At 39.9% G+C, this 14,019-nt stretch overlaps 1 protein-coding gene across 1 annotated transcript in view; it reads right to left on the bottom strand.

The window, feature by feature from the left end:
* Positions 1–4,005: 4,005 nt before the first annotated feature.
* The window catches only part of LOC105458416 (ephrin type-B receptor 1-B), a 36,669-nt gene continuing 26,655 nt past the window's right edge, over positions 4,006–14,019 (bottom strand). Inside the window, exons 9-12 of the mRNA XM_011703709.1 lie at positions 13,566–13,742; positions 12,981–13,450; positions 12,527–12,864; positions 4,006–7,176 (exon numbers count right to left, since the gene is read on the bottom strand). Coding sequence (XP_011702011.1) covers positions 6,912–7,176; positions 12,527–12,864; positions 12,981–13,450; positions 13,566–13,742 — 1,250 coding nt within the window. The 3' untranslated portion in view covers positions 4,006–6,911. The remainder of the gene's footprint in view (positions 7,177–12,526; positions 12,865–12,980; positions 13,451–13,565; positions 13,743–14,019) is intronic.

Genomic DNA, 14,019 nt, shown 5'->3' with positions numbered 1-14,019 from the left:
TGCTAATACATAGATATAGATATACTAGATTGGTGATGGTGTATTCATTATGTTTAAAAAATAACATATGCATGTTAGATCGAAGTACGCGCCGTGGTCGCGATATTCTTTGTTGGCCGCGATCACCGCGGTACATGTGCATGTTTTTATAGTGTAGTAATTGGTAACTTTAATATTTGGTAGTGCTAATACATAGATATAGATATACTAGATTGGTGATGGTGTATTCATTATGTTTAAAAAATAACATATGCATGTTAGATCGAAGTACGCGCAGTGGTCGCGATATTCTTTATTGGCCGCGATCACCGCGGTACATGTGCATGTTTTTGTAGTGTAGTAATTGGTAACTTTAATATTTGGTAGTGCTAATACATAGATATAGATATACTAGATTGGTGATGGTGCAGTCATTATGTTTAAAAAATGACATATGCATGTTAGATCGAAGTACGCGCAGTGGAGGGCCTTATAATTTACTGGCTAATTCGTTTCAGCCCAGTTAAATTTTATATAAAATTTCAAATTAAAAATATATAATTGGGAAACTTATCGAGTATACTCGATCTCGGACGTTATGATGTTATGATTATATACTTCTTATATATGTATGTATTGAAACTTTTATGTTGTACATTTTGATATCAAAATATATTATATATAAGATATAAAATATAAATGTATGTAACCTTAAAAAAATACATACCACCCAAGTAACAAACTAACATCATATATTTGTCATCATATTAGTATTAGCTTGTTACTTGGAACAAAAGAGGACCGCTGCTCATAATCAGCGGGGGTGGTGGAGGGTCTTTTCGGACTAATTCGTTTTAGCCCAATTAAATCTTATATAAAATTTTAAATTAAAAATATATAATTAAAAAATGTTTAAGTATTTTCAATCTCTCTGGTTACTTTGTACTTTGTATATTGAAATTTTTTTATACATTTGATATGAAAAGACATTACATAAAAAATAAAATATAAATATATATATAAAAGAATACATGCCATCTAGGTAGCAAACTAATGTTATTTGTCATCATATTGACGACATTAGCTTGTTGCCTGGGATAAGAATGGACTGCTGGTTATAATTGATGGGAGTGGTGAAGAGCATTTACGGGCTAATTCGTTTTAGTCCAATCAAAATTTTATTTATATTTTAAATTGAATAGTTTGCTTAGAAAAATTCCAAGTTTAGTCAATGACTTGCAAATTGTTAGTATAATCGGTTAAATATAATAGCTTACATAAATAATATTGTTTATGCAATATAGTAATTTTATATGTCTTAATTTTCTATAATTTTATATTATATTACATAGTCTTTTTTGTTGTATTATTTCATATGCGTTGTATTAAATTATATATTTCTAGCGCATTTTTTAATTATATTTAAAAATAAATTAGCGTAATAATATAATAAATAATGAAATATATGTTTATGCAACGCAAATGAGCCTACTGATTAAAATCGGTGCGGATGATGAAAAATTTTTACAAATTCGTTTTTGTTTAATTAAATTTTATTTGTAAATTAAGAAAGTATAGTTTAGATAAATTTCATGGTTTAATTATAAACACATTTATTAATGGATTTTATGTAGGATAACATAGGGATGCTACTGGACCATTTCTGAGTATTGTTGCAGATGAAATTGTAGCGGAAGATGCATCGGTGATTGTCGAGGTACACGTCGCGAAACGATGAGTGCTGAATTTTTATTTTAATTTTAACTTTTTTCTTGTATGCCTCTAATTGTTTCGAATATGCATTCATGGTCAATTATTCAAGCTGATAATTAAATGAAGGAATCCTTTCTAAAAAAAAAACATGTCATCCAAGTTGAATATTTCTCCGCTATTTCTATTGATGTTACGTTTACTGAAATCTTCTATTTTATTGTCATGTTAACGATATATAATTATATATAATAGCATGTTAAAAAGACGCGAGGATAAAGCTAGGATAAAAAATAAAGAAGATCGCTGTTTACATCGTATAAGGTATATTATTTATTATATCTTATGTACATTCAACATCGTCTTGACAACACCATAGGAAAAATTGTTTTTAGACACGTTCCAAAATTTGTCGACAGTATAATTCCTTGCTCACGCATCTCCCCCCCCCTTCCTTGCATTTTTGTTTTCTTTATACAATGAATCGAAGACACACGGAGGTGATTCGCTTAACCAATTTTTTTCTTATGAAAACTCAGCTCGGCGAGTGTATATAAATTATCGTACGCGTGTGTGTGTGTGTGTGTGTGTGTGTTGTGTGTGTGTGTGTGTATGAAATGATTACACGACGCGTGTATGTGTGTCTGTCTTTTTCTCTCTTTCTGTGAATTATGTATAATATATGGGACGGTACCTGTTAATGCTTTGCTTTTCCTCACAGATTTTCGTTTTTTTCGAAGCAGGTACTTTGACAGAGTTTTCGCTGTAAAGAGAGTCGTGGAAAGAATATAAAAAAAAAAAACAATGCGCGCTCGTAAGTTATTTAATTAACACTTAACTAAACATAATGTAATATAATCAGTTGCGTACAAATTCGATACGACGTTCAATTATCACTGTAGCTGCAGCTTCGTTTCTCTTTATACAAGAATTACAGAGTTCACTCGGAAACTCCGGAAAATAGGGGAAGAATACGTCGCTCTGCCCTACATAGTCTCGCCACTAAATAGTAAATAGATAACTTACAATAATTAGAACGTTTTGCAATTTAGTCAGATCTCTAAGAAATAAATAAGTTCTTCTTCTTTTAATAAATAGTAGTAGAATTAAAATCGATTACACAGGATTAAGCGATCAACGCGAGAGAGACGATTTTTTTTCTCGCTTGTCGTTCTAGCTTTCTCTCTCTCTCTCTCTCTCTCTCTCTTGCTGCCGGCAAATTGAAAAAAGCGCTAAACAGAACAAAAATTCATTGCAACGGAGATTTTCGGGTGAACTGAAGCAATTTTGATTTCTCAGATTTTTTCCTGCCATTTTTTTCTCCTCCGATCTCTCTGAATAAAGTTTAACGCATATACAATCCCCAATAAAAAGAAGTCTATATGTAATTAATATAAATATATTTCTATATTTATATGATTATATATAAACAGGAAAAATAATACGAATCGAAAAATAATTAAAAGAATAATTTTGGCATTGTTTCTTTAATAGAAAGTAAAGTTATATTTATATTTGATTATGTGCATAGAATTATTTTTATCAGGAAAACAACTGTATAACGTAAAGTATAAACACTTTAAGTGCAACGCGTAAGGTGTTCTTTTTTAAAATAAAAGAAAAATTTTAGAATCGGATTTAAGATTTCCGCGGAGGAGTCGGGGAAACGAAAGAAAAATCGGAGAAGTCTTATACGATGTACCTAAGCTTTCAACTAATACATTCTCAGTTTCGCGTATTTCTCTTTCCCCCTGTACTTAACACAGTGGCCGTGTGTGTGTTTCTGTGTGACATTGATACAGCTCTATGAAATCTAAATATTCGAAATCAACGGCATCCGTAAAACTTCAGGTCGCACTCGCAGACTCGTCGCTAAAACACAGACAGTTACAGTTTGAAAAAGTTCTTAAGACCTTTTTTTTTTCCTCCGTCCGCGGGATCCCGGCCGAATTATCACCGAATTACAATCGAGATCGCGGCGCGAATTCGCCTCGCGCGCGCAATTCTCCTTCTCTTCCGCCTCCCTTTCGGCCGAGGTCCCGCGCGAGATCTCGCCCTTATCGTACCTTTTCCCCGTTTAATCTTTAATACGAACATTTAGGAAGATAGCGCTATCGATAATTAATATTTTCTGAAATTTGTTAACATTCTCTATATAAAAATCTGCATTTGCGTGTATTCACTTATTGCTTCTTAATCGTCGCCGTTTTTCAGTAGCCTTCTCTCTCTCTCTTTTCCTCTCTTTGTTTTTCCTAAGGGAGATTTTGCCCTCGCCGCGCGACCTTCCGCGACGCTTGTCGCTTTTCCCTTCCGTTATTTTTTGTCGATACGTACGCTGGAAGGAAGTACGGCGGGTCGAAAGACACCGGAGCGTATCCCGACATTCCCCGCTCGGAGTATGACTTCGAGCAACATTTCGTTTCACGAGGGGAGCCACCGTTGGATCGCGCCGAGACAGAAGCGGGACTGATTGATTTTAATCGCTTTGCAGGCGCGACTTTCGCCTCTTTCTTTGATTAAATCGAGAGCGAGAATTGGCTGGGGGTTTGCGAAAGACGTTCGCTTTCGTCGTTGTCTTGTATCTTATCGAGCGCAAGAAATCTCACCTCCGAAAGCACGCCTTTCCACCTTTGTCCGTGTCGCGATCCATCGTCGCCTCGATATACACATCGTCGACTATATTACTCTAGCGTTAAACCGTTAAATTAGAAAATAAAAGAATTTCTTCGTGACTCGCTGGACTCACGTGGAAGCCGTTTTTAATCTCACGCGCAATATTTTCGTACGCATATGTCTGCCGCTCCGTTGGTCTCTTTTAAGACAAGTCGCCGGTAACGTGGGTGTATCCCGGGTGTAACGTATCGCGGCCCGGGATGCAGTCTTTATTTAGCAAATTATTTAGCGAATGCGGATGTGGCGAAACACGGCGAAGCAAGCCTCTCGTCCGTTCTATCTCTCTTTCTAAGGAAAGGAAATGGTTTTCTATTACAGATTACATGTATATTGGAATGGACGTTGCTTCGCGAGGAAATTCCCTCGGTCGGACTGTGAAAATAAAATAGAAAAAAAAAAGAGTTACCCCGTGGACGACGCGTGCCTCGTATTAATCGCACGCATCGTCGCTCGCGTATACGTGAGTATTTTTTTGTCCGCGTATCTTACACCCTCCGACTTCACGTTCGTTTCTCTTTGCGTTGTTCTCTTTTTCCGGCTAGCCTTTTCTCTTTTGTCACTCGCTATGCTATCCGAGAACAGAATCGAGACTCGATCTCGAGTAACGACGCACGCGAGGACGTCCCTTCTCGCGCTCGCATTGCATTTCGCGATAATGTTGATATGTTAACGCATTGCTTGCTAATGAGGGACGTACTCGAAACCGCGTTTTCCCTCGCGTCGCGTCGCGTTCCTTTGTTCTCCGGGCGCGAACGAATGTCCCTTGTGCTTTTTCCTATCGATAGAGAGTTTTACTCCCGCTCGTTTACTCCCTTTTCACAATGTCGTATTTATAACACATTATCTATCTTTATATATATATATATGTATGTATATATAGAATGATTTCGTGATCGCACGCTCGTGTACATATGAATATAGCGCGAAAAATGGGTCGCGGCAGATTCTCGTCACTCACCGATTCGCAATTTCATTCTCACTCACATTCACGCGTCCTCTCGTTTCCCGCTCGTTTGTCCCGTGTCCACGCAGCCTCGCGCTAAAATAACTCCTGCACACTCGCGTTGGCACATGTCCGCTTCATTCGTTTCATCATTTATCGTTTATAATCGAAAGGGTACACCTATATGTATATAGGCCGCGTGTACGACGTCCTCATATAGGTAACGCGAAGGCATGAATCGTAATTTAGCGTAAAGAGTTAATAATGACGAATCTCGCTAAACGCTCGCCCTTGCTCTCGATCCGTGTACAATTGCCGACATACGCGTAATATGCACTTGCTACATTTGCTACACGAAATAATGAACCTACACTGCTGTGTCACGCTTCCGATCTCGGAATCTCGGAAATTATTACAATCCGATTTTTGGTACAGTACTCCCTCGTGATGTCCTCTATTTTTCTAATTGTTATTTTTTTCCTTGTCAGATGCGTATTGCTTATATCGATCGTTACAGACAGACACGTAACTTTACATATACTTAAGAAAAGAGGCCAGGAACAGACATATTCGAACGACATTTAGGCCGATATGTTCGCCGTTCAGTGTTTATATCGCAGAATACGTACGTACTAAAATGAGCTGTCGTTCAGTACAAAATATTACAAAACCTAACAAGCGCGTGTAATAGAATAGTAAAAAAAAAAATTCGGTTGTAAATCTCAATAAAAGCCTCCGAAGAAAAAAATATACAGTGTATACAATTCAACAGTTGTTATACAACTTTAAATTAAAAGGAGAGCATTTATTAGTGACGAAAGATTTCGCGGCAGTGATGATTACAAGGATGGCTCGTTTATTTCCGTTGTCAGTCTGACCTGGATAGATCGGTCACGGAAACGGCCTAGAAAACGAAAGAGTATTGGCGCTCGTTGTTCGTGTAGGAGAGTATGTTATATTGATCCCGTTAAGACCCCTTTCCATAGTGATCTTTCAGGACGTCCTGAAACAAGCCTCGTGAAATGATCCGTAAGGCGTCACGGCAATTTTCTTTGACACTTATAGATCGCGGAAGTTTTCGCAACAGATGTAATTCGTCCTACGAGTTCAGTAAAAGTCGTTGCACTTTACATGCGAGATGGCGAATGAGTGGTCCTCGTGGTATTCCCTCTCGTTTCTACGAGGGGAGAGTCGTAAATGCGAAGAGTGGATTTCCATTCGACTAAATCCTCTCGCTAACGTGGAATGTCTGCAGCACGAATACTTTTGAATCTCTCGGTTAAAGTGAGATACAGCGTTCGCATATCGCTTCGGAGGTATCGGTGAAAGCTTTGCTCGAGTACTACCACCAGTTCATCGGAACTGTTCGCGCGCGCGAAAAGAGATACTCGCTCGAGGACATCGTCGCTCTGACTAGGTAATCACGAGTCCTAGATGATACATAAGGGGGGGAAGAGGTCGTTGTCTCCCTCCCCTTGCGGAGGCGACGCGTCGGGGCGCCTCGAGTAAGCGGGAATTCGTGAGATCCATAGGGGGTAGCGATGTTCCGTGCCGATCAACCGCCGATTTTCTACGTACGATCCGTTCGCGGGATTTGAGGTCGCGGTTACACGAGGAAACCCTGCGAGGTGGCGGACATCTGCGCCCGTAACGCCGTCACGCTGTTCATGATCTTCTTCTGATGTCCCACGAGCGTTATGCCGAGGGCCGTGAGCTCCTGGACGGTGACGCGCGCCGCCGCCTCCAGCGTCGTCACGCCCGCCCGCTCGAAGCTCTCCGCGTATCGTGACATCTTGATGGAGGCCAGCCATTCACTGACGGAATTCAATTGCGTTAGGTCCACCGCGTCTGGCGCCAGTGGATTTGTGCCCCTGTGTTAAAAACAACAAGTTAAGAAATGTTTCTTCGTACGAATGAATAACGTTCATAGCGGGGAAGAATACACGAAGAAGGGTACACGAGATTTCGGGATTCCTTAAATTTGCGTTCTCTTGCTATCCAAATTCACATTCACATTCGCATAGTCCAAATGTATATTTTGGATGCTTTGCTCGTTTGCTACTACGTCACAAGTTAATGGCAGAGAAGCTAAGAATGAAATAAAGAAGATTATTATTGTTCGATTCTAGATCGTTCGACATTTCGTCGTTATTGCAGTTATTAATGTCTTCGTTATTTCATGGGATATCGGGTTACAAAGTAATGATACTTTGTGATCCTATGTGGGATATATCGTTCCATTATCAATATTCCTAAATTGATGAAATTACGCTTTACTTCTAGATAGATTATACTGCATATATTATTGGTAAAACGTAAATTTTATGTACATGAAGGAACGACTTATATACAAATATGTTTCGATATGATATGTACAAATTGCAGACTCCTAAATTATTATTTTCATATCGATTGAGATGAAAAGAGTAAATCAATCAAAATTCATGAGTCTAAATTCTAGAATATCTGCGAAAAAAATATAAAATAATTATTCGGTTGATATAATTTATTTGATAAGTTTCTGAGAGTAAAATGTATAAAACAGTTCTTAACTTATATAAAAAATGGATACTTAAATATGTACAGTTGGCTCCTAAATCCTATTTTTTATATATGTGTAATATTAATCGGCTTGGTATAAATTATAAATTACAAATTATATATTTTAGAAAATAAGCATAGTCAATTAACGTACGATTAATTCGTATGTTTGGCGCATTTTTTTGTACAATATGTTATGTACAAGTGCTATGAAACAATACCGATGCAAACGTACAATCTCTCTTTCGATAATTAGAGCTAAAAATAAAAATTAAATTAATAATAATTTTGTAATAATAATAATAATAATAATAGAAATATGGCAATAAAAATAATACAAATACTAATGACGATATAATGACGATGTGATGACAATTATGAGAATGGTATAATAACGCTAATCGCTAACAATAGCACTGTTGACGAGAGTGGATGTATCATATGTAACGTGTTAGTGATATATAGTTTACAGTTTGGGTATATGTACACGTGAATGGATTACGGTGCGTATGAAGGCAAGCAGTGCAACACAAACTAAGAGGTTTACCAAGCAGGGAGAGACGGCTGTCTACGTGTGGCCGCGATATCTCATTATCGCGTCAAAGAAGTAGAGAGAACGTGAAAGCACAGTCACAGCAAAATCGAATTGTCGAAATGTTAAAGGGCGAACTCTGTATTATCTAGGGCACTGGACGAAACAGAAACGATTGCGCTTTGTTCTTCTGCGCTTCTTTCTTTTTTTTTTTTCTTTCTTTTTCTCTCTCATCCGCAAAAGAGGATTTGGTGTGTGGGAATGCCATTTTTGATTCTCTTTTTCTTTTTTCCTTTACCTGTTTCTCAAATGCACGTTGGAAGATTCCGACGAGGCGGGTGGGGGTGAGGGTGGACCACCCCTTTCCCTGATTCTGACAATTGTTAGCATTTGTTAGTGCGTTGGAGGTCATACTAGGTGTGTGTTTCTACCCGCAGGCTAGTTTCAACTTATCTGGCTTTGATTCTGGAATTTTATCTCTTTCCTATCGATCGCGCGCACGTCGATACGCGAGTACCTTTCACGTTATCTTTCATAAACAGCTTTGAATAATGTTAAGTTTTGTACAAATGCAGTTTACGCTCGATCTTAAAAGTGAAGAAAAAAAAAAAAGGAATTCTGCGCGATCAACATTTAAACACGACTACGAAAGAATTTCGGCAATTCGTTTTTATTCCTGTCATCGGATAAGCGCCTCACCTCCGGCCTCCAAATGCTGCGACAAGTTTTTAATGTAATTATTTGCACAAAAAGAGAAATAGCTCAAGTAGCAAATTTTGCAATCAATAAGTTACGTAAATTAATCGTATTTTCTTAGAATGGTGTGTCATTACTTTATCGTATTCTGTCGTAATACTTTAGAATTTAATGTTATGATTATGATATCTTGATGGATCCATCGATGCGGAAATGTGGCCTAACATCGTTAATCGTTAATTATATTGTTCTTTCATTTAATATATATTACGTATAAAAATACTATTCTAAAATGGTCAACCGGTTGCACGCGTGCTGTACATATGCTAATAAATCTTTGCAGCTTTCGCTAAGATAAAATCGATGGCTTTAATAAATTACACGATAAATACTTATATCAATTTAATATAAATAACGTACGGGGTGTCATATGAGAGACTATGGCTGTTCTTTTGAGCAATTTGCAGGCGATATTTTTCCTATCGAAATGTTTGACTTATCGAGTCTAAATTGACCAAAGAATGCAGCCGAAAAAAGTGGCATTATTTCCGGGACACCCTCTGTAAATGTATCTGCGTGATTTGCGTACGTGTGTATGCGTGTGGGTATGTGTGTACATATATATCTTTTTTCTTCTTTTTTCTTTATACGTATATCAATGAAAGCTATGACTAATATAGAATTGTGAGAACACCTGAAAGACTCTAGCTGCTTTTATGCACACCACGTTTAATCACCTTTTATTCTCTAAAGTTCACATTTAAACCTATGGCTATTCGATGGTTGAATTTATCCTTTATAAAATTTGGAAACACTCTTAAACTCTCAATTTATATATCTCGTTTCAATTTTAATCGATAATATAACTCGGTACGGTAAAGTTTATTGCTTAAGTTCAACGTAAGAGAAATTCTCTGTATCGTCTAACATATATATCTATAGCTACATCCTCGCATTTGCCGATAATTCGTAGTAAAAAGACGGGAGAAGAGATTGTTTTACGACGGTACTACTCTTGTACATACAGTCTATAGCACGCCGATAATATATTGTTGGTTGTATCGTACTTTCTATATATTCGTCACATCTACTATTCCGTCCGACACGACTTGGATTAAAACTATTTTTTACTATTTCGCTGAAAGAGCGTCTATAATTTCTCTACGACTAACGCGTTCGTAAAAGAAAATGCGAATCGTAACGATATAGAATGCAGTCTTTTGAGATTACGTCCGGTTGAAATGCCAGGCGTTATAATTCTGATGGCTAGAAAGACGGGCGGATATGATGATAATAATGATAATGGTGCTCTTGCTCAATTCAAACGTAACCATTCTCAGCCGAAATGGGAGAATGGGACCCAGTTGGGATAGGTGAGCGATGCTTGTTGGTGTGGCAGTGCGTGTGTCGCTGCGTGTGTGTGATAGTGTAAGCTACGGCCGGCTCCTGGTGGCATTACTGGAACGGCAATCGCTGACTGGGCTTGTTGATGGGCCTGATGGCCGACTACGTCTACGAACGGGCTCGCCGTGCTCGCGGCCGGGCCTGGTGGCATCGCAGCCGCCGCTGCCGCTGCCGCCGCCGCCGCAGCCTGGGCGGCAGCCGTATGGCTTGTGACATAGTACGGATTGTGTGCAGGCGGCCTCACGCTGTAGGTTGTTGTTGTTGTTGTTGTCGTGGACGATAGTTGTCGCAGTTGCGTTGCAGTTGCGGTAGTTCGTAGTCAGGTACCAAAGGACACCACAAAACCAAAAGCACAAAGAATTAGCCCAGGGGGGAAAAAAGAGGCGGAACGGAGAGGAATAGGAGAGAAACCAACGAGATTTCCAAATGCAAATATTACGCCCCCATTGGCATAGAGACAAAACGCGAACCCCCGTTCCGCGAGTGAAAAATGTAATAAAAAAAAAAAAAAAAAAAAAAACGTCATGTCTCGTCCATGCCAATGGGATACTCGGAGAATATGAGGGAGGAGGCTTGACTAATTTCATTGCGGTTACAAGTTTTGACTTTCGTAAGAAACGCAAAATTACAATTAGACAACTTGCTATAATAAACGAATTTTTCGTAGATATTTTATAAATTACTCTACTCAACTCGGTCGCAGCAAAACTTAATTTTGTCGAAATCCGTCAAAGAGAAAAGCAACACAAAATTAGCCTCCTATTCAATATAGCTGCATCTTGTAAAGAATAACTGAAATGCGAACCACAGACTCAAGGAATATAGAAACGATAAGCGGCGAAAGCAATTGGAAGCTCTGATGAAATCGTCGCATAATGCATGTTCTCGACTAAGTCCCCGTAACGCGATAAAAGTATTCTACGCAACTAATGACGTAGACTTTCGTCCATAAATTAATTTTCCCGCCAGCTAACTCTGGAAACCTCGCTCGGCCAAGTGTATTTTGAAACATAAAGCGGTATCCGGTTTGCGAGGTATAGAAATGTGACTCTTCGCATATCAAGATAGCGACGAGACGTCGTGCGAAAAGTGTATGTTATTGCGAGAAGGAAGAGAGACAGAGAAAAACTCGAATTTTCGAGTTTTATCTTTTTATTTAGCGAATTGATTATTTTGCTCTCTTCCTTTTTCGCGCGTGTCGGAAAATGAACGTCAAAGTGGCATAGACGAAGTAGAAAATTTTGACGACTGTTACGTAGGGGATATGTCGAGAGACTGTTGAAAAATACTTAAAAAAAATTAGAAAAAGCACGAACATAAAAAGCAAGTGCGTATAAGACAGTCCAGTACGTGTAGCCTGCTTCCAGTAATGCCAATCAGGTCGACGTGTCACGACGGCGCGAGTACGAGTATGCAGAGACATTGGCCTTCCTTCTGAAGTACATACATATGCACGGGCACATCATATATGTATATATATACGTGTATACGATTGTAGGCTTGTGCGGGACGTCATACATCAATGAGCCACAATGCCAAATCCCATTCTAAGTGGCGTGAAACGGATGTAGCGTGATCCACGCGTGAGCGTTTCGGCGAATGAATAAAAATAATTATTAGCTGTCGAGAGAAATTAATTTATGGACACGATAATATAAGTCACGTAGCATGCGGCGTGATTCTTATTAATTGTAAGATATTGATGAGAACGAGCGACTCAACGGGAGATAAATGAAAAGGAAAAGAACATTGAGATAATGTCAATGAAACAATGATAACTGTTTGCGAACGTGCGCACGAAGCACTTAAAGCAATTTTCACTCGTTGTGTGCCGATTATATCTTACGCATTCCGTTGTATCTCTTTTGTTTCACCATTGGACGATGATAATTACATGATAATGATGATAATGCTAGACATTTGATTCATGAAATGAATTTCCTAATATCGTTTTGCGACTAACATATCCTTAAAAACTTGATTTCGCATTCCTATGACGTATCGGCCGTTTGGCGATTACAATGACAAGTGAACGTGGGCGCTTTTACCTGTTCTGAGCGATTTTTCTCAGCGTGTCCGGACTTCGAATGAGCTTGTCCAAAGTCTGCGTGAGATTGGCGAAGGTCGGCCGATGGGTGCGCTCTTTCTGCCAGCAATCGAGCATCAGCTGGTAGATAGCCTCCGGACAGTCCATCGGCGCTGGAAGCCTGTAGCCCTTCTCGATCGATTTTATCACATCTTGATTCGACCAGTTCCAGTACGGCCTCTCGCCGTACGACATCACCTCCCAACACACGATACCCATGCTCCAAACGTCGGAGGCGCTTGTGAATTTACGGAACGCTATCGCCTCCGGTGCCGTCCACCGTACCGGGATTTTACCGCCCTGCATACAACACGATAGATTAATTAAGCGAGAAATTGTAAAATATGTACGGGCTTCGTATACGCCATTAGCTTCCATTAATTTTGAATCTATGGCAACTTGAATTTATCGCTCACCCTGGTCGTGTAAGCCCCCTCCGTGGCACTCTCGATCTCTCTACTGAGCCCAAAATCGGCGATCTTGCAAACCAGAGCGGCGTTGACTAACACGTTTCTCGCGGCGAGATCGCGGTGCACGTAGTTCATTTCCGCGAGGTACTGCATGCCGCTGGCGATGCCGCGCAGCATGCCCACCAGCTGGAGCACTTGGAACTTGCCGTCGTTCGCGCGCAAGAAAGTGTCCAGGCTGCCATTCTCCATGAACTCGGTGATGATCATCACCGGATTGCTCTTCGTCACCACGCCTTGCAGGAATATCACGTTGGGGTGCTCGAACTGGCCCATTATCGACGCCTCCGTCAGGAAGTCGTTACGGGCCTTGTCCGCGGAGCCCGGCTTCAGGGTCTTTATGGCCACGTCTATTTCCGTCCGTCCGTCGGGAGGCAATTTCAGTTTTCCTCGGCAGACGTCGCCGAACTCTCCGCCACCTACAGCCGTGAAAAGAATTGTATTGTCAAGTGTACAATCAAGCTACTAAAACTATCTTATTTTTGATAACCGCTCGATATCGTGATAACAATACGATAACGTATAGAATCGTACCTATGATGGCTTCTATCGTGATATATCCGGCGTCAATCTCTCGGGCGAATTCGCGTACCGCCTGATTCGGGTCCTCGTAGGTGTGAGGATCTACGTAACTCCTTGCACCTGCACCGCCTGCGCCGCCTGCGCCCGCCGCGGCGACCCCCACTGCAGGTGTGAACAGCGGCGTGGTCACTGCAACGTCACGAAAACAGAGTTCATTATATTAACACGAGGGCCGGTGGTGCGAAATTTTGACAGAACTCTAGACCGCGCGTCCCAAACATTCGCTCTATCGCTCGGCCAACCGTGTCAAATCCCGCAAAAAAGAAACACATTCTCTCTCGTCAGCGAGTTTAAAATTTCCAAAAAACAAGACACAACCAAGAAAGCCAAACGCAGGTGGATTCTAAAATATGTCTCTTCTTTTTTTTTCAGTCCCACTTTAATGAAAGAATTATTTTTTACTTGT

The sequence above is a fragment of the Wasmannia auropunctata genome, unplaced genomic scaffold (genome assembly GCF_000956235.1).
Source record: "Wasmannia auropunctata unplaced genomic scaffold, wasmannia.A_1.0 LD334538.1, whole genome shotgun sequence".
Classification (NCBI taxonomy): domain Eukaryota; kingdom Metazoa; phylum Arthropoda; class Insecta; order Hymenoptera; family Formicidae; genus Wasmannia; species Wasmannia auropunctata.
Note: the sequence above shows the minus strand (reverse complement) of the source record. Positions and strands in the feature narration are given on the sequence as shown.